This window comes from Heterodontus francisci, chromosome 29, assembly GCF_036365525.1.
Source record: "Heterodontus francisci isolate sHetFra1 chromosome 29, sHetFra1.hap1, whole genome shotgun sequence".
Lineage (NCBI taxonomy): Eukaryota > Metazoa > Chordata > Chondrichthyes > Heterodontiformes > Heterodontidae > Heterodontus > Heterodontus francisci.
The window spans coordinates 57,413,732-57,434,231 of record NC_090399.1 but is presented as its reverse complement, the minus strand read 5'-3'; the positions used below and the strand labels follow the sequence as shown (position 1 = coordinate 57,434,231).

The following is a 20,500-nucleotide window of genomic DNA, read 5'->3' as shown; positions in this document are numbered from 1 at the left end:
CCTCCCTAACCCATCATATTGGACCCTCACTCTCAACTGTGAAGAGCCCACTCCCTCCTCCCCAACCTATCACATCGGACCCTCACTCCAACTGTGGGGAGATCACTCCCTCCTCCCTAACCCATCACATCGGACCCTCACTCCAACTGTGGGAAGACCAGTCCCTCCTCCCTAACCCATCACATTGGACCCTCACTCTCAACTGTGGGGAGACCACTCCCTCCTCCCTAACCCATCACATTGGACCCTCACTCCTGACTATGAGGAGGGCTCTCCTTCTCTATTGGGATTCTCTGTTGGCCATGCCTCCTTCTGTTGATCTTGACTTTAGGATAATGGGAGGCCCTCAGCTTGCTGCAGCCACTCTCTCAGTAATCTTCTCCATGTTCAGCAGAGTTTCTAATCGCTCAATCTGTTGTCCAAAGCAGTGAATGTGATCACTTTCTCCTCCATCTCCTCCCTAGGGAGCTCGTCCAAAGTGTGGACCCCCTTTCTCTCCCAGATCTCCAATTCCTGTCCACATGACCTGGTTTATCACAGTTCGAGTAGTTCAGACTGTGTGTGGCTCGCTTGTGGACTGGCTCAGTCCCAGTCTCTGTCCCTAGTGGGACAAGGCTCGTCCACAGCTGAGACTTGCCTTTTCTGAGTCTCCGCTGCTCAAACTCACTCACCTGCTGGATGATCCCAACCTGGTGTCACCTCTTATCTAGCTTGTTCCCAGTCCAATCCTGTGTGGACCGACACTCCCACCTTCTCCTTTAGAATGAGAGATAATCAAACAAGGAATAAGGATTTAAATCTGGGGTCTGTCATGGCTGGTGCTCACTTCCCTTCTCCTCCTGTCACCCCTACTCCCAAGATATAAATGTTAAAGATGCTCTAGAATGTTTCAGGGCTCCTTGTCTTACTCCACCCGCCTGTGCTAATAGTTAGGCAGGGTCCATCCCTAAGATAGTCAGTATTGCCCTTGTCAGCAGGAACATCTCAATCGGTTGCATCTTCCAGCCCCTCCTGGACCATTCGCCGTTCCACCACACTTCTACATGTCTACTTTAAACCTGAGCAAACACGAGTTCCTGTTGACACTATTTGTGGTTTCCTGTATCTGGGGTTGACTTGGTCTGTGGTGCAGCCTTTAATGTTGCCTGTGTATCCTTTAGGTTACTTTTACAGCTACCTTCTCCCTTAACCCATTGTTTATCTTACAGTTTCCAATATCCCCTCCACACTGATTTGCCATCCTGCTTATTGACATTGGAGTGTCACTGGTCTTCCTTGGAGGTAGACTCACTCTGCAAACCTTTCCCTTTTTCAATTCACAGCTCCTGGTTTCTAAATCTTTTTCGCCCAGAGACTACTGTAGTTTTATTCTGATTGGACACAAATATGCCAACGAACCAATCAGTATGCAGCAGTCTGAATAACCAACAACATCTTCTGATTTAATGCAATCAGCACTGGGCACAGCTCACAGACCCAGAACACGGGGCAGAGGAATCACACAGTCTGAACTGGACACAGCTCACAGACCCAGAACACGGGGCAGAGGAATCACACAGTCTGAACTGGACACAGCTCACAGAGCCCGAGACAGTATTTGGGAAAAGGATTCCCCACAAACTGTTCATCCCAGACTGTTGAGGGAAGCAACAATGATTGGAGTGATAGAACTGGTCCTCCTGTGTGGAGGAGTCTCTGCAGGTGAGTAATGGGGACTGAGAGGGTCTCAGTGCCAGGCTGGGTACTGGGGCATTAACCCTTGGTCAGTGGGTAATGGGCTCTGAGAGGACTCAGTGCCAGGCTGGGTACTGGGGCATTAACCCTTGGTCAGTGAGTAATGGGCTCTGAGAGGGTTTCAGTGCTAGACTGGGCACTGGGACTGGAGAATGGAGAGAGACTTTAGGGGGAGTGAGGGACATGGGACTGCAGAATGGAGATAGAGAGAGAGAACGATAGCAACAGCATTTGTATTTGATCATAATTGATTTGTACCTCAACTTCATTTACCATTTCCACCTCTGTAATATCACCCTCTCTCAGCTCTTCTGCTGCTGAAACCTCATCCATGTCTTTGTTACTTTCAGACGTCACTATTCTAACACATTCCTGACTTGCCTCTCACATTCTACCCTCTGTAACCTTGCGGTCATCCAAAACCTTGCTGCCCATTTCCTAACTTGCACCAAATCCCATTCACCCATCACCCCTGTGCTCACTGACCTACACTCGCACCCAGTTAAACAAATATCAATTTGAAAATTCTCATCCATATTTTCAAATCCCTCCATGGCCTCGTCCCTTCCAACCTCTGTAACACCCTCCGGTTCCACAACCCTCTGAGATATCTGTACTGCTCTAATTCTGGCCTCTGGAACATCCCTGATTTTAAACGTTCCACCATTGGTGCCCTTACCTTTGATTGACAAGGCCTCAGGCTCTGGAATTCCCTCCCTACACCTCTCCACCTCTCTCACTCACTTTCCTCCTTTAAGACACACCTGAAAACCTACCTCTTTAACCAAGCTTTTGATCCGCTGTTCTAATATCTCCTGATGTGGCCCTCTGTCATATTTTGTTTTGTAATGCCCCTGTGAAGCACTTTGGGATATTGTGTAATGTCACAGGCACTATATAAATACAAGTTCTTGTTGTTTCCCAGCTTTGCTCCATTATCCCTTGATACCCTTAGTGAACAAATATCTCTCATTTTGAAAACTCCAATTGATCCCCAGCATCCAGAGCCTTTTGATCGAGCGATTTCCAAATTTCCACTGGCCTTTGTGTGAAGAAGTCTTTCTTGACATCACCCCTGAACGGCATAGCTCCAATGTGAAGACTATATCCCCATATTCGTCATTCCCCCAATCAGGAAGTAGTTTTGCTGTATCTATTCTATCAAATTCTTGTAACATTTTAATCACTTCAATAATTCACCCTTTAATCTTCTAAACGCGAGAGAATATGAGCCAAATCTAAGCAATTTGTCCTGAACCCAAACAATCTGCCCTGTACCCACTCCAAGCACAAATAGATCATTCCAGAGGTGCAGTGTTCAGAACTAAACACAGCTCTCCAGATGTGCTCTAGCCAAAGCTCTGTTCAGCTGGAGCATAAATCCACCCCTATGGATAACAGGGGCTCTGTATTGTGTTGTGTTGTGTTGTGTTGGGGTTTATTTACAGGCCCTCTGTGATGTGTACTGGTTTATTTACAGAGGCTCTGAGTTATATTGGGTTTTATTTACAGGATGCTCTGTTGTGTTGAGGTTTAGTTACAGGGACCATGTGTTGTGTTGGTGTTTATTTACAGGGGCTCTGTGTTGTGTTGGGGTTTATTTATAGGGGCTCTGTGTTGTGTTGGTGTTCATTTCCAGGGGCTCTGTGTTGTGTTGGTGTTTATTTATAGGGGCTCTGTGTTGTGTTGGTGTTCATTTCCAGGGGCTCTGTGTTGTGTTGGTGTTTATTTCCAGGGGCTCTGTGTTATGTTGGGGTTTATTTATAGGGGCTCTGTGTTGTGCTGGGGTTTATTTATAGGGGCTCTGTGTTGTGTTGGGGTTTATTTCCAGGGGCTCTGTGTTGTGTTGGTGTTTATTTCCTGGGGCTCTTTGTTATGTTGGTGTTTATTTACAGGGGCTCTGTGTTGTGTTGGGATTTATTTACAGAGGCTCTGTGTTGTGTTGGGGTTTATTTACAGGGGCTCTGTGTTGTGCTGGGGTTTATTTACAGGGGCTCTGTGTTGTGTTGGTGTTTATTTACAGAGGCTCTGTGTTGTGTTGGGGTTTATTTACAGGGGCTCTGTGTTGTGCTGGGGTTTATTTCCAGGGGCTCTGTGTTGTGTTGGTGTTTATTTACAGGGGCTCCGTGTTGTGTTGTGTTTATTTACAGGGGCTGTGTGTTGTGTTGTGTTTATTTACAGGGGCTCTGTGTTGTGTTGTGTTTATTTACAGGGGCTCTGTGTTGTGTTGTGTTTATTTATAGGGGCTCTGTGTTGTGTTGGGGTTTATTTCCAGGGGCTCTGTTTTGTGTTGGTGTTTATTTCCAGTGGCTCTGTTTTGTGTTGGTGTTTATTTCCAGGGGCTCTGTGTTGTGTTGTGTTTATTTCCAGGGGCTCTGTGTTGTGCTGGGGTTTATTTATAGGGGCTCTGTGTTGTGTTGGGGTTTATTTATAGGGGCTCTGTGTTTTATTGGGGTTTATTTACAGGGGCTCTGTGTTGTGCTGGGGTTTATTTACAGGGGCTCTGTGTTGTGTTGGTGTTTATTTACAGGGGCTCTGTGTTGTGTTGTGTTTATTTACAGGGGCTCTGTGTTGTGTTGTGATAATTTACAGGGGCTCTGTGTTGTATTGGTGTTAATTTCCAGGGGCTCTGTGTTTTATTGGGGTTTATTTACAGGGGCTCTGTGTTGTGCTGGGGTTTATTTACAGGGGCTCTGTGTTGTGTTGGTGTTTATTTATAGGGGCTCTGTGTTGTGCTGGGGTTTATTTACAGGGGCTCTGTGTTGTGTTGGTGTTTATTTACAGGGGCTCTGTGTTGTGTTGTGTTTATTTACAGGGGCTCTGTGTTGTGTTGGGGTTTATTTACAGGGGCTCTGTGTTGTATTGGTGTTAATTTCCAGGGGCTCTGTGTTATGTTGGGGTTTATTTATAGGGGCTCTGTGTTGTGCTGGGGTTTATTTATAAGGGCTCTGTGTTGTGTTGGGGTTTATTTCCAGGGGCTCTGTTTTGTGTTGGTGTTTATTTATAGGGGCTCTGTGTTTTATTGGGGTTTATTTCCAGGGGCTCTGTGTTGTGTTGGTGTTTATTTACAGGGGCTCTGTGTTGCATTGGTGTTAATTTCCAGGGGCTATGTGTTATGTTGGGGTTTATTTATAGGGGCTCTGTGTTGTGTTGGGGTATAATTACAGGGGCTCTGTGTAGTGCTGGGGTTTATTTATAGGGGCTCTGTGTTGTGTTGGGGTTTATTTCCAGGGGCTCTGTTTTGTGTTGGTGTTTATTTATAGGGGCTCTGTGTTTTATTGGGATTTATTTACAGGGGCTCTGTGTTGTGTTGGTGTTTATTTACAGGGGCTCTGTGTTGTATTGATGTTAATTTCCAGGGGCTCTGTGTTATGTTGGGGTTTATTTACAGGGGCTCTGTGTTGTGTTGGTGTTTATTTACAGGGGCTCTGTGTTGTGTTGGTGTTTATTTATAGGGGCTCTGTGTTGTGTTGGTGTTTATTTCCAGGGGCTCTGTGTTGTGTTGGTGTTTATTTACAGGGGCTCTATGTTGTGTTGTGTGGGTGTTTATTTCCAGGGGCTCTGTGTTGTGTTGGGGTTTATTTACAGGGCCTCTATGTTGTGTTGTGTCGGTGTTTATTTCCAGGGGCTCTGTGTTGTGTTGGGGTTTATTTACAGGGGCTCTGTGTTGTGTTGGTGTTTATTTCCAGGGGCTCGGTGTTGTGTTGGGGTTTATTTACAGGGGCTCTGTGTTGTGTTGGTGTTTATTCATATGGGCTCTATTTTGTGTTGCTTGGATGCATCTTTGGGTTCATATACTGTCACTGTGGGTTTTGTGTTTGGGCTTCTTGCCCTGATGTCACTCTCTATATATGTATGGCATTGCTGTTTTAGGCTTTATGCTCTGATATCTGTGGGAGATGGGGTGTCTGTGTGTGCGCGCAGTTGAGGATTTGGGGTTCATCTCCTGATGTCCCTCTGTCGCTCTCTGTGGCCTTGATGTTTTGGGGTTCATGCCCTGATGTCTCTCTCTCTCTCTCTCTCTCTCTCTGGGGTTGGTGTTTTGAGGTTCATGCCCTGATGTCTCTCTCTCTCTCTGTGGGGTTGATGTTTTGGGGTTCATGCCCTGATGTCTCTCTCTCTCTGGGGTTGATGTTTTGGGGTTCATGTCCTGATGTCTCTCTCTCTCTCTCTGTGGGGTTGATGTTTTGGGGTTCGTGCCCTGATGTCTCTCTCTCTCTCTGTGGGGTTGATGTTTTGGGGTTCATGCCCTGATGTCTCTCTCTCTCTCTCTCTCTGGGGTTGATGTTTTGGGGTTCATGCCCTGATGTCTCTCTCTCTCTGTGGGGTTGATGTTTTGGGGTTCATGCCCTGATGTGTCTCTCTCTCTCTCTGTGGGGTTGATGTTTTGGGGTTCATGCCCTGATGTCTCTCTCTCTCTCTGTGGGGTTGGTGTTATGGGGTTCATGCCCTGATGTCTCTCTCTCTCTCTCTGTGGGGTTGATGTTTTGGGGTTCATGCCCTGATGTCTCTCTCTGTGGGGTTGGTGTTTTGGGGTTCATGCCCTGATCTCTCTCTCTCTCTCTCTGTGGGGTTGGTGTTTTGGGGTTCATGCCCTGATCTCTCTCTCTCTCTGTGGGGTTGGTGATTTGGGGTTCATGCCCTGATGTCTCTCTCTCTCTCTGTGGGGTTGATGTTTTGGGGTTCATGCCCTGATCTCTCTCTCTCTCTCTCTCTCTGTGGGGTTGTTGTTTTGGGGTTCATGCCCTGATGTCTCTCTCTCTCTCTGTGGGGTTGATGTTTTGGGGTTCATGCCCTGATGTCTATCTCTCTCTGTGGGGTTGGTGTTTTGGGGTTCATGCCCTGATGTCTTTCTCTCTCTGTGGGGTTGATGTTTTGGGGTTCATGCCCTGATCTCTATCTCTCTCTCTCTGTGGGGCTGTTGTTTTGGGGTTCATGCCCTGATGTCTCTCTCTCTCTCTGGGGTTGGTGTTTTAGGGTTCATGCCCTGATGTCTCTCTCTCTCTCTGTGGGGTTGATGTTTTGGGGTTCATGCCCTGATGTCTCTCTCTCTCTCTCTGTGGGGTTGATGTTTTGGGGTTCATGCCCTGATGTCTATCTCTCTCTCTGGGGTTGGTGTTTTAGGGTTCATGCCCTGATGTCTCTCTCTCTCTCTGTGGGGTTGATGTTTTGGGGTTCATGCCCTGATGTCTATCTCTCTCTCTGGGGTCGGTGTTTTAGGGTTCATGCCCTGATCTCTCTCTCTCTCTCTCTGTGGGGTTGATGTTTTGGGGTTCATGCCCTGATGTCTATCTCTCTCTCTGGGGTTGGTGTTTTAGGGTTCATGCCCTGATCTCTCTCTCTCTCTCTCTGTGGGGTTGATGTTTTGGGGTTCATGCCCTGATGTCTATCTCTCTCTCTGGGGTTGGTGTTTTAGGGTTCATGCCCTGATGTCTCTCTCTCTCTGTGGGGTTGTTGTTTTGGGGTTCATGCCCTGATGTCTCTCTCTCTCTCTCTGGGGTTGGTGTTTTGGGGTTCATGCCCTGATGTCTCTCTCTCTCTCTCTCTGCGGGGTTGGTGTTTTGGGGTTCATGCCCTGATGTCTCTCTCTCACTCTGTGGGGTTGATGTTTTGGGGTTCATGCCCTGATGTCTCTCTCTCTCTGGGGTTGGTGTTTTGGGGTTCATGCCCTGATGTCTCTCTCTCTCTCTGCGGGGTTTATGTTTTGGGGTTCATGCCCTGATGTCTCTCTCTCTCTCTGTGGGGTTGGTGTTTTGGGGTTCATGCCCTGATGTCTCTCTCTCTGTGGGGTTGATGTTTTGGGGTTCATGCCCTGATCTCTCTCTCTCTCTCTGTGGGGTTGTTGTTTTGGGGTTCATGCCCTGATGTCTCTCTCTCTCTCTCTGTGGGGTTGATGTTTTGGGGTTCATGCCCTGATCTCTCTCTCTCTGTGGGGTTGTTGTTTTGGGGTTCATGCCCTGATGTCTCTCTCTCTCTCTCTGGGGTTGGTGTTTTAGGGTTCATGCCCTGATGTCTCTCTCTCTCTCTCTGTGGGGTTGATGTTTTGGGGTTCATGCCCTGATGTCTCTCTCTCTCTCTGTGGGGTTGATGTTTTGGGGTTCATGCCCTGATGTCTCTCTCTCTCTCTCTGTGGGGTTGATGTTTTGGGGTTCATGCCCTGATGTCTATCTCTCTCTCTGGGGTTGGTGTTTTAGGGTTCATGCCCTGATGTCTCTCTCTCTCTCTGTGGGGTTGATGTTTTGGGGTTCATGCCCTGATGTCTCTCTCTCTCTCTCTGTGGGGTTGATGTTTTGGGGTTCGTGCCCTGATGTCTCTCTCTCTCTCTGTGGGGTTGATGTTTTGGGGTTCATGCCCTGATGTCTCTCTCTCTCTCTCTCTCTGGGGTTGATGTTTTGGGGTTCATGCCCTGATGTCTCTCTCTCTCTGTGGGGTTGATGTTTTGGGGTTCATGCCCTGATGTGTCTCTCTCTCTCTCTGTGGGGTTGATGTTTTGGGGTTCATGCCCTGATGTCTCTCTCTCTCTCTGTGGGGTTGGTGTTTTGGGGATCATGCCCTGATGTCTCTCTCTCTCTCTCTGTGGGGTTGATGTTTTGGGGTTCATGCCCTGATGTCTCTCTCTGTGGGGTTGGTGTTTTGGGGTCCATGCCCTGATCTCTCTCTCTCTCTGTGGGGTTGGTGATTTGGGGTTCATGCCCTGATGTCTCTCTCTCTCTCTGTGGGGTTGATGTTTTGGGGTTCATGCCCTGATGTCTCTCTCTCTCTCTGTGGGGTTGGTGTTTTGGGGTTCATGCCCTGATCTCTCTCTCTCTCTCTCTCTGTGGGGTTGTTGTTTTGGGGTTCCTGCCCTGATGTCTCTCTCTCTCTCTGTGGGGTTGATGTTTTGGGGTTCATGCCCTGATGTCTATCTCTCTCTCTGTGGGGTTGGTGTTTTGGGGTTCATGCCCTGATGTCTCTCTCTCTCTGTGGGGTTGATGTTTTGGGGTTCATGCCCTGATGTCTATCTCTCTCTCTGTGGGGTTGGTGTTTTGGGGTTCATGCCCTGATGTCTTTCTCTCTCTGTGGGGTTGATGTTTTGGGGTTCATGCCCTGATCTCTCTCTCTCTCTGTGGGGTTGTTGTTTTGGGGTTCATGCCCTGATGTCTCTCTCTCTCTCTGGGGTTGGTGTTTTAGGGTTCATGCCCTGATGTCTCTCTCTCTCTCTGTGGGGTTGATGTTTTGGGGTTCATGCCCTGATGTCTATCTCTCTCTCTGGGGTTGGTGTTTTAGGGTTCATGCCCTGATGTCTCTCTCTCTCTCTGTGGGGTTGATGTTTTGGGGTTCATGCCCTGATGTCTCTCTCTCTCTCTCTGTGGGGTTGATGTTTTGGGGTTCATGCCCTGATGTCTATCTCTCTCTCTGGGGTTGGTGTTTTAGGGTTCATGCCCTGATCTCTCTCTCTCTCTCTCTGTGGGGTTGATGTTTTGGGGTTCATGCCCTGATGTCTATCTCTCTCTCTGGGGTTGGTGTTTTAGGGTTCATGCCCTGATGTCTCTCTCTCTCTCTGTGGGGTTGTTGTTTTGGGGTTCATGCCCTGATGTCTCTCTTTCTCTCTCTGGGGTTGGTGTTTTAGGGTTCATGCCCTGATGTCTCTCTCTCTCTCTGTGGGGTTGTTGTTTTGGGGTTCATGCCCTGATGTCTCTCTCTCTCTCTCTCTGGGGTTGGTGTTTTGGGGTTCATGCCCTGATGTCTCTCTCTCTCTCTCTGCGGGGTTGGTGTTTTGGGGTTCATGCCCTGATGTCTCTCTCTCTCTCTGTGGGGTTGATGTTTTGGGGTTCATGCCCTGATGTCTCTCTCTCTCTCTCTGGGGTTGGTGTTTTGGGGTTCATGCCCTGATGTCTCTCTCTCTCTCTGTGGGGTTGGTGTTTTGGGGTTCATGCCCTGATGTCTCTCTCTCTGTGGGGTTGATGTTTTGGGGTTCATGCCCTGATGTCTCTCTTTCTCTGTGGGGTTGGTATTTTGGGGTTCATGCCCTGATGTCTCTTTCTCTCTCTGTGGGGTTGGTGTTTTGGGGTTCATGCCCTGATGTCTCTCTCTCTGTGGGGTTGATGTTTTGGGGTTCATGCCCTGATGTCTCTCTTTCTCTGTGGGGTTGGTGATTTGGGGTTCACGCCCTGATGTCTCTCTCTCTGTGGGGTTGATGTTTTGGGGTTCATGCCCTGATGTCTCTCTTTCTCTGTGGGGTTGGTATTTTGGGGTTCATGCCCAGATGTCTTTCTCTCTCTCTCTTTGTGGGGTTGGTGTTTCGGGGTTCATGCCCTGATGTCTTTCTCTCTCTGTGGGGTTAATGTTTTGGGGTTCATGCCCTGATGTCTTTCTCTCTCTGTGGGGTTGATGTTTTGGGGTTCATGCCCTGATCTCTCTCTCTCTCTCTCTCTGTGGGGTTGTTGTTTTGGGGTTCATGCCCTGATGTCTCTCTCTCTCTCTCTGGGGTTGGTGTTTTGGGGTTCATGCCCTGATGTCTCTCTCTCTCTCTGTGGGGTTGGTGTTTTGGGGTTCATGCCCTGATGTCTCTCTCTCTCTCTCTCTGTGGGGTTGATGTTTTGGGTTTCATGCCCTGATCTCTCTCTCTGTGTGGGGTTGATGTTTTGGGGTTCATGCCCTGATGTCTTTCTCTCTCTGTGGGGTTGATGTTTTGGGGTTCATGCCCTGATCTCTCTCTCTCTGTGGGGTTGTTGTTTTGGGGTTCATGCCCTGATGTCTCTCTCTCTCTCTCTCTGTGGGGTTGGTGTTTTGGGGTTCATGCCCTGATGTCTCTCTCTCTCTCTCTCTCTGTGGGGTTGGTGTTTTGGGGTTCATGCCCTGATGTCTCTCTCTCTCTCTCTGGGGTTGGTGTTTTGGGGTTCATGCCCTGATGTCTCTCTCTCTCTCTCTCTCTGTGGGGTTGATGTTTTGGGGTTCATGCCCTGATGTCTCTCTCTCTCTCTCTCTGTGGGGTTGATGTTTTGGGGTTCATGCCCTGATGTCTCTCTCTCTGTGGGGTTGTTGATTTGGGGTTCATGCCCTGATGTCTTTCTCTCTCTGTGGGGTTGATGTTTTGGGGTTCATGCCCTGATGTCTCTCTCTCTGTGGGGTTGTTGATTTGGGGTTCATGCCCTGATGTCTCTCTCTCTCTCTGTGAGGTTGATGTTTTGGGGTTCCAGCCCTGATGTCTCTCTCTCTGTGGGGTTGTTGATTTGGGGTTCATGCCCTGATTTCTTTCTTTCTCTGTGGGGTTGATGTTTTGGGGTTCATGCCCTGATGTCTCTCTTTCTCTGTGGGGTTGGTGATTTGGGGTTCATGCCCTGATGTCTCTCTTTCTCTGTGGGGTTGGTATTTTGGGGTTCATGCCCTGATGTCTTTCTCTCTCTCTCTTTGTGGGGTTGGTGTTTTGGGGTTCATGCCCTGATGTCTCTCTCTCTCTGTGGGGTTGATGTTTTGGGGTTCGTGCCCTGATGTCTCTCTCTCTCTGTGGGGTTGATGTTTTGGGGTTCATGCCCTGATGTCTCTCTCTCTGTGGGGTTGTTGATTTGGGGTTCATGCCCTGATTTCTTTCTCTCTCTGTGGGGTTGATGTTTTAGGGTTCATGCCCTGATGTCTCTCTCTCTCTGTGGGGTTGATGTTTTGGGGTTCATGCCCTGATTTCTTTCTCTCTCTGTGGGGTTGTTGATTTGGGGTTCATGCCCTGATGTCTCTCTCTCTCTGTGGGGTTGATGTTTTGGGGTTAATGCCTGATGTCTCTCTCTCTCTCTCTGTGGGGTTGATGTTTTGGGGTTCATGCCCTGATGTCTATCTCTCTCTCTGGGGTTGGTGTTTTAGGGTTCATGCCCTGATGTCTCTCTCTCTCTCTGTGGGGTTGTTGTTTTGGGGTTCATGCCCTGATGTCTCTCTTTCTCTCTCTGGGGTTGGTGTTTTAGGGTTCATGCCCTGATGTCTCTCTCTCTCTCTGTGGGGTTGTTGTTTTGGGGTTCATGCCCTGATGTCTCTCTCTCTCTCTCTGGGGTTGGTGTTTTGGGGTTCATGCCCTGATGTCTCTCTCTCTCTCTCTGCGGGGTTGGTGTTTTGGGGTTCATGCCCTGATGTCTCTCTCTCTCTCTGTGGGGTTGATGTTTTGGGGTTCATGCCCTGATGTCTCTCTCTCTGGGGTTGGTGTTTTGGGGTTCATGCCCTGATGTCTCTCTCTCTCTCTCTCTGCGGGGTTGATGTTTTGGGGTTCATGCTCTGATGTCTCTCTCTCTGTGGGGTTGGTGTTTTGGGGTTCATGCCCTGATGTCTCTCTCTCTGTGGGGTTGGTGTTTTGGGGTTCATGCCCTGATGTCTCTCTTTCTCTGTGGGGTTGGTATTTTGGGGTTCATGCCCTGATGTCTCTTTCTCTCTCTGTGGGGTTGGTGTTTTGGGGTTCATGCCCTGATGTCTCTCTCTCTGTTGGGTTGATGTTTTGGGGTTCATGCCCTGATGTCTCTCTTTCTCTGTGGGGTTGGTGATTTGGGGTTCACGCCCTGATGTCTCTCTCTCTGTGGGGTTGATGTTTTGGGGTTCATGCCCTGATGTCTCTCTTTCTCTGTGGGGTTGGTATTTTGGGGTTCATGCCCTGATGTCTTTCTCTCTCTCTCTTTGTGGGGTTGGTGTTTTGGGGTTCATGCCCTGATGTCTCTCTCTCTCTGTGGGTTTGGTGATTTGGGGTTCATGCCCTGATGTCTTTCTCTCTCTGTGGGGTTAATGTTTTGGGGTTCATGCCCTGATCTCTCTCTCTCTCTCTGTGGGGTTGTTGTTTTGGGGTTCATGCCCTGATGTCTTTCTCTCTCTGTGGGGTTAATGTTTTGGGGTTCATGCCCTGATGTCTCTCTCTCTCTGTGGGGTTGATGTTTTGGGGTTCATGCCCTGATGTCTCTCTCTCTCTCTCTGTGGGGTTGATGTTTTGGGGTTCATGCCCTGATGTCTATCTCTCTCTCTGGGGTTGGTGTTTTAGGGTTCATGCCCTGATGTCTCTCTCTCTCTCTGTGGGGTTGTTGTTTTGGGGTTCATGCCCTGATGTCTCTCTTTCTCTCTCTGGGGTTGGTGTTTTAGGGTTCATGCCCTGATGTCTCTCTCTCTCTCTGTGGGGTTGTTGTTTTGGGGTTCATGCCCTGATGTCTCTCTCTCTCTCTCTGGGGTTGGTGTTTTGGGGTTCATGCCCTGATGTCTCTCTCTCTCTCTCTGCGGGGTTGGTGTTTTGGGGTTCATGCCCTGATGTCTCTCTCTCTCTCTGTGGGGTTGATGTTTTGGGGTTCATGCCCTGATGTCTCTCTCTCTGGGGTTGGTGTTTTGGGGTTCATGCCCTGATGTCTCTCTCTCTCTCTGCGGGGTTGATGTTTTGGGGTTCATGCTCTGATGTCTCTCTCTCTGTGGGGTTGGTGTTTTGGGGTTCATGCCCTGATGTCTCTCTCTCTGTGGGGTTGGTGTTTTGGGGTTCATGCCCTGATGTCTCTCTTTCTCTGTGGGGTTGGTATTTTGGGGTTCATGCCCTGATGTCTCTTTCTCTCTCTGTGGGGTTGGTGTTTTGGGGTTCATGCCCTGATGTCTCTCTCTCTGTTGGGTTGATGTTTTGGGGTTCATGCCCTGATGTCTCTCTTTCTCTGTGGGGTTGGTGATTTGGGGTTCACGCCCTGATGTCTCTCTCTCTGTGGGGTTGATGTTTTGGGGTTCATGCCCTGATGTCTCTCTTTCTCTGTGGGGTTGGTATTTTGGGGTTCATGCCCTGATGTCTTTCTCTCTCTCTCTTTGTGGGGTTGGTGTTTTGGGGTTCATGCCCTGATGTCTCTCTCTCTCTGTGGGTTTGGTGATTTGGGGTTCATGCCCTGATGTCTTTCTCTCTCTGTGGGGTTAATGTTTTGGGGTTCATGCCCTGATCTCTCTCTCTCTCTCTGTGGGGTTGTTGTTTTGGGGTTCATGCCCTGATGTCTTTCTCTCTCTGTGGGGTTAATGTTTTGGGGTTCATGCCCTGATGTCTTTCTCTCTCTGTGGGGTTGATGTTTTGGGGTTCATGCCCTGATCTCTCTCTCTCTCTCTCTGGGGTTGGTGTTTTGGGGTTCATGCCCTGATGTCTTTCTCTCTCTGTGGGGTTGATGTTTTGGGGTTCATGCCCATATCTCTCTCTCTCTGTGGGGTTGTTGTTTTGGGGTTCATGCCCTGATCTCTCTCTCTCTCTCTGTGGGGTTGTTGTTTTGGGGTTCATGCCCTGATGTCTCTCTCTCTCTCTGTGGGGTTGGTGTTTTGGGGTTCATGCCCTGATGTCTCTCTCTCTCTGTGTGGGGTTGATGTTTTGGGGTTCATGCCCTGATGTCTCTCTCTCTCTCTCTGTGGGGTTGATGTTTTGGGGTTCATGCCCTGATGTCTTTCTCTCTCTGTGGGGTTGATGTTTTGGGGTTCATGCCCTGATCTCTCTCTCTCTGTGGGGTTGTTGTTTTGGGGTTCATGCTCTGATGTCTCACTCGCTCTGTGGGGTTGGTGATTTGGGGTTGATGCTCTGATGTCTCTCTCTCTCTCTCTCGCTCTGTGGGGTTGGTGTTTTGGGGTTCATGCCCTGATGTCTCTCTCTCTCTCTCTGTGGGGTTGGTGTTTTGGGGTTCATGCTCTGATGTCTCACTCGCTCTGTGGGGTTGGTGATTTGGGGTTGATGCCCTGATGTCTCTCTCTCTCTCTCTCGCTCTGTGGGGTTGGTGTTTTGGGGTTGATGCCCTGATGTCTCTCTCTCTCTCTCTCTCTCTCTGTTGGGTTTGTGTTTTGGGGTTCATGCTCTGATGTCTCACTCGCTCTGTGGGGTTGGTGATTTGGGGTTGATGCCCTGATGTCTCTCTCTCTCTCTCTCTCTCTCTCTGTGGTGTTGATGTTTTAGTGTTCATGCCCTGATGTCTCTCTCTCTTTCTCTCTGTTGGGTTGGTGTTTTGGGGTTCATGCCTGATGTCTTTCTGTGTTTCAGGATCTCACTCTCTCCGGTATTTCTACACGGCAATGACCCCGATTTCTGGTCTGCCAGAGTTTGTGGCCGTCGGTTATGTGGACGATGCTACGATTGATTACTACGACAGCAATCTTCAGGAAGTAATCTCTCGGCAGCAGTGGATGGCGGAGAGTCAGGGCCCTGAGTACTGGGAACAGCAGACACAGATCCTGCGGAGCTCAGAGCACATTGGACAGACCAATATTCAGACCGCCTTAAACCGGACCAACCAGACGGGTGGTGAGACCTTGCCCTCCCACAATGCTCTCTATTCCCGCACCACTGTTTCTCTCTACATTTTCCTCATGTCTATTTACCGTCTCATATTCCTAAATTCAAGCCTCACTGTGTCTCTCTATTCCCCACCGTTGTGTCTATTTCCCCCTCCCATATTTGTCTATTCCACCACCCTGTCTCTCTATTCCTCTCTCCGTGTCTCTCTATTCCCCCATCTCTCTCTATTCCCCTCCAAGTCTCTCTTTTCCACCAAGGTGTCTCCCTATTGGACCCCCATCTCTCAATTGCCTCCTCCCCCACATCTCTCTCTACACCACTCTGTGCCTCTCTACTCCACCCCAGTGTCTCTCTATTCCCAACCCCCAACCCCTCCACCTCCCCCCCCCCCCGCCCCCCCAAACCCCATCATGTCTCTCTATTCCCTCCAAGTCTCTCTGTTCCACTATGGTGTCTTTCTATTAGACCCCAGTCTCTCAACTGCCTCCCCCACAATGTTTCTCTATACACCCATCCGTCTCTCTCTCTCTCTATGCCCCCCGTGTCTCTGTATTTCACCCCTTTGCTGCTCTATTTTCACCCCAGTAACTCTCTATATCCCCTCCCATGTCTCTCTATTCCTCCATCTGTCTTTATTCTACCCCCATGTCTCTCTATTCCTCCCTCCCATATCTCTCTATTCCCCCCACATATCTATTTGACACTCCATGCCTTCATAGTGAGAGGATTCGAGTACAGAAGCAGGGATGTCTTGTTGCAATTATACAGGGCCTTGGTGAGGCCACACCTGAAATATTGTGAGCAGTTTTGGTCTCCTTATCTGAGGAAGGATGTTCTTGCTATAGAGGGAGTGCAGCGAAGGTTTAACAGACTGATTCCTGGGATGGCGGGACTGAGGTATGAGGAAAGATTAATTCGCTAAGGATTATATTCGCTGGAGTTCAGAAGAGTGAGGGAGAATCTCATAGAAACCTATAAAATTCTAATAGGACTTGAACCTTTCAGGACTGAGATGTGGAGAACTTTCTTCACCCAGAGAATGGTGAGCCTGTGGAATTCACTACCACAGAAAGCAGTTGAGGCCAAAACATAGTATGTTTTCAAGAAGGAGTTAGATATAGCTCTTGGGTCTAAAGGGATCAAAGGGTATGGGGCGAAAGCGGGACCAGGTTACTGAGTTGGATTTAGATTTAGATTTAGATATACAGCACTGAAACAGGCCCTTCGGCCCACCAAGTCTGTGCCGACCATTAACCACCCATTTATACTAATCCTATACATATTTCTACTACATCCCCCACCTGTCTCTATATTTCCCTACCACCTACCTATACTAGGGGCAATTTATAATGGCCAATTTACCTATCAACCTGCAAGTCTATTGGCTGTGGGAGGAAACCGGAGCACCCGGAGAAAACCCACGCAGACACAGGGAGAACTTGCAAACTTCACACAGGCAGTACCCAGAATTGAACCCAGGTCGCTGGAGCTGTGAGGCTGCGGTGCTAACCACTGCGATCAGCTATGATCATAATGAATGGTGGAGAAGGCTCGAAGGGCCGAATGTCCTACTCCTGCTCCAATTTTCTATGTTTCTATGTATGTTTCTATTCCCCCAACTCCCCTGGTTTTTCTCAACTCCCGTGTCACTATCCCACCACGCACGCCACCCCCCCCCCCCCACCGTCTCTCTCTGAACCCTCCCCATGTCTCTCTTTTCCCCTCCTGTGTCTCTCTTTTCCCCTCCTGTGTCTCTCTATCTATTCCCCTCCTGTGTCTCTCTATCTATTCCCCTCCTGTGTCTCTCGATCTATTCCGCTCCTGTGTCTCACTATTCCCCTCCATATCTATTTCCCGTCCCATTTCTAACTGTTCCCCCACCCTCCCTAGTTTTTCTCTTCTTCCCACACCCTGTTTTTCTCTCTCTCTTTCTCTCTTCACTCCTCATGTCTTTCTGTTCCCCTGGGGAGAATTTTACAGACCCCCTGACATCAGGGGTCGTGATGTGGGGAGTCCGGAAAATGCCTGAGGGACAGGCTCACCACAGACCATGATGCCGGGAAGGCCCGGCCCGATATTGCCGGCGGTGACGAGGCCTCATGGCGGCACTCCCACCGCTTGGCGTCGGGAGCCCAATTTAAATACATAAATTAATTTAAATAAACAAAGAAATTCCCTTTACACTCCCGCCGTCTGTCCTGGTGTGATATTTGTGTCAGTGGCCGGCAATCCCACACCTTCGGATCCCCGTCCAGGGATTAAAGGCGGAACACTGGTGGAGAGGGCGGAGCAGGTGTGTTTCTCTGTGTGGAGAGGAGGGAGTTGGGTCACAGTTATCTCATTGGTGCAGGGGATGGGGGGGAAGGGGTGAAGTGTAAAGTTGATGCACATTGTGGGGGGAAGGTCAGGTGCGCAAGGTAACTGTTTTGTAGGGGGAGAGGGCTGGTAATTTAATCGATGGTTATTGGGGGGGGTTGGTGGGAGAGGGGCAAGATCAATTTATTTAATTTTTAAAAATCAATCGCTCTTTAAATATTTAAATTGAAATCTAGCGTTGGAAGCCCTTTAAAAATGGCCTCAGCGCCTGCACAAAGGTAGCTGACGCTGTTGCCGGGGACGGACAGCCGCCCTCTCCATGTCATCGTGGTGGGCGGTCCGAATCGGCTATTTAAATGAGCCGCCGCACTTAATATCGCGGGGGCTGTGCAATGTGCAGCCCGCCCTGCTTTCGCCCACCGCCGATTATGGTGACGGGACTATAAATTTCAGCCCCCTGTGTCTCTCTACTCCCCCAACTCGTCTCTCTCTGTTCCCCTACCCCTGCTGTGTCTCAAAAGAACGTAAGAAATAGGAGCAGGAATAGACTATTGAGCCTTTTCCAACATTTAAAAGATCATGGCTGATCTTCTATCTCAATTCCACCTTCCTGCACCGTCCTCCCCTCCCTTCATTCCCTTTGCACCCAAAAATCTATCAACCTTTGTCTTGAATCTACTCAATGAGTGAGCATCCACAGTTCTTTAGGGTGGAGAATTCCAAAGATTCACAACCTTCTGCATGAAGACATTTTTTTTTCAACTCATTCTACAATGACCAACTCCTTATTCTGAGACTGTGACCCCGTATTCTAGATTCCCCGAACAGGGGAATCAACCTCTCAGTGTCTACTCTGTCAAGCCCCTTCAGAATCTTGTATATTCCAATTAGATCACTTCCCATTCTTCTAAATTCCAGGGAATATAGGTCTACCATACTCAATTTCTTCTTATAGGCCAATTAACTGGAATCAGTCTGGAGAACCTTTGTTATACTCCATCTCGGGCAAGTACGTTCTTTCCTTAAACTGCACACAATATTCCAGGTGTGACCTCAACAATACCCTGTGTAATTGTAGTTATCATATCGAAGGTAGAAAAAGTAACCTCACTATTTAAGAAAGGAGGGAGAGAGAAAATAGGTAACTACAGACATGTTAGCCCGACATTAGTAGGGGAAATGCTAGAATCTATTATAAAGGATGTGATAACTGGTCACTTAGAAAATAATGGTAGGATTGGGCAGAGTCACCATGGATTTATGAAAGGAAAATTATGTTTGACAAACCTGTTGGAATATTTTGAGGATATAATTAGCAGGATAGATGAGGCGGAACCGGAGGATGTGGTGTATTTGGATTGTCAGAAGGCATTCGATAAGGTCCCACACAAGAGTAAGTAAGCAAAATTAGAGCACATGGGATTGGGGGTAATATACTGGCATGGACTGAGAATTGGTTAATGACCAGAAAACATGGAGTAGGAATAAATGGGCCATTTTCAGGTTGGCAGGCTGTGACTAGTGGTGTATGGCAGGAATCAGTGCTTGGATCCCAGCTATTCACAATCTATATCAATGATTTGGATATAGGGACCAAATGTAATATTTCCAATTATGCTGATGACACAAAACTAGGAGGCAATGTGAGTTGTGAGGAGCATACAAAGAGGCTTCAAGGGGATTTAGATAGGCTAAGTGAATGGACAAGAACATGACAGGTGGAATATAATGTGGATCCACTTTGGTAGGAAAAACAGAAATGCAGAGTATTTCTTAAATGGTGAGAGAATGGGAAGTGTTGATGCCCAAAGGGACCTGGGTCTCCTTGTTCATCAGTCACTAAAAAGTAACATGCAGGTGTTTAAAAAAAAACGCCACAGTATACAAGGCGATGGGCCAAGTGCTGGAAAATGGGATTAGAATAGTTAGGTGCTTGATGGCCAGTACGAACACGATGGGCCAAAGGGCCTATTTCTGTGCTGTATAACTCTATGACTGTAGGTGCAGCAAGCAATTAGGAAGGCAAATGGTATGTTGGCCTATATTGCAAGAGGATTTGAGTACAGGAGTAAAGATGTCTTGCTGCAATTTTATAGAGCCTTGGTGAGACCGTACCTGGAGTGTCGAGTATAGTTTTGGTCTCCTTGCCTCTGGAAGGATATACTTGCCATCGAGGGAGTGCAACAAAGGTTCACTAAACTGATTCCTGGGATGGTGGGATTGTCCTATGAGGAGAGATTGAGGAGACTGGGCCTCGATGCACTAGAGTTTGGAAGAATGATCTCTGAAGCATACAAAATTCTTCGAAGTCTCGACAAGGTTGATGCAGGATGGAGGTTTCCCCTGGCTGGGGAGTCTCGAACCAGCGGCCACAGTCTCAGATTAAGGATTAGGCCATTTAGGACTGAGATGAGGATGAATTTCTTCACTCAGAGGGTAGTAAATCTTAGGAATTCTCTAACCCAGCGGGCTGTGGAGGCTCAGTCATTGAGTGTGTTCAAGAGAGAGATTGATAGTTCTCTAGATATTGAAGATATCAATGAGTATGGGGATAGTGCAGGAGGATGCCCTTAGGGTAGAAAATCAGCCATGATCTAGTTAAATGGTGGAGTAGGCTCAAGGGGCTGAATGGCCTACTCTTGCTCCAATTTCCTATGTTCTCTAATCTGATTGATTTAATTTAATTAAATCAGCTCATACACCAAGAGGATGCTGAACGACTTGACCTCTAAAGCTTTGATAAAGTGAATAGTTTGAGCAATGCTGAGAAAGAGAAAGTAAAGCTCAGCCACGTCATTAGCAACCTCCTCATCCCTGAAGCATTTCCATCGTATTTTGGGGCATTCTTGCTCACCTAAACTCTGAAATGATCTTGTTCGAGTTTTCCAGCATTTCCACAATCTGTCAATAGCCAGCAGTAGAAAAAGCCACCTGATCACAACGTGCTTCAACAGATTGCGCTCCTCCACGCCAACAAAGTCACAAAACTCCCTTAAATGCTCTGTTCTGATTGCAGAAGTGTGGAAGTGACCGTATACCTTGAGAATGATGGTTTTTTGTATCAACAGCGAGGTTTCAGATGATGTACCTTGTTGTATTATGCAAAATATGAGCCGAACAGTTGGCTGCAACTATGTCCGTTTGAGAGCCTTTTACTTCTTGGTAAATACTGTTGTGCTTTTCAGAATTAACACTTGTGTTGTCAGCCGAATACACGGAAAG

The 20,500-nt window shown here is 48.3% G+C and overlaps 1 protein-coding gene across 5 annotated transcripts in view; it reads left to right on the top strand.

The window, feature by feature from the left end:
* Positions 1–1,287: 1,287 nt before the first annotated feature.
* The window catches only part of LOC137346335 (class I histocompatibility antigen, F10 alpha chain-like), a 34,358-nt gene continuing 15,145 nt past the window's right edge, over positions 1,288–20,500 (top strand). Inside the window, exons 1-2 of one of the 5 annotated variants that reach the window (XM_068009835.1) lie at positions 1,288–1,701; positions 14,708–14,968. In XM_068009835.1, the coding sequence (XP_067865936.1) occupies positions 1,446–1,701; positions 14,708–14,968 (517 nt within the window). In that variant the 5' untranslated portion in view covers positions 1,288–1,445. The remainder of the gene's footprint in view (positions 1,702–14,707; positions 14,969–20,500) is intronic. The other 4 variants (XM_068009833.1, XM_068009834.1, XM_068009836.1 and 1 more) reach the window with 4 other exon arrangements.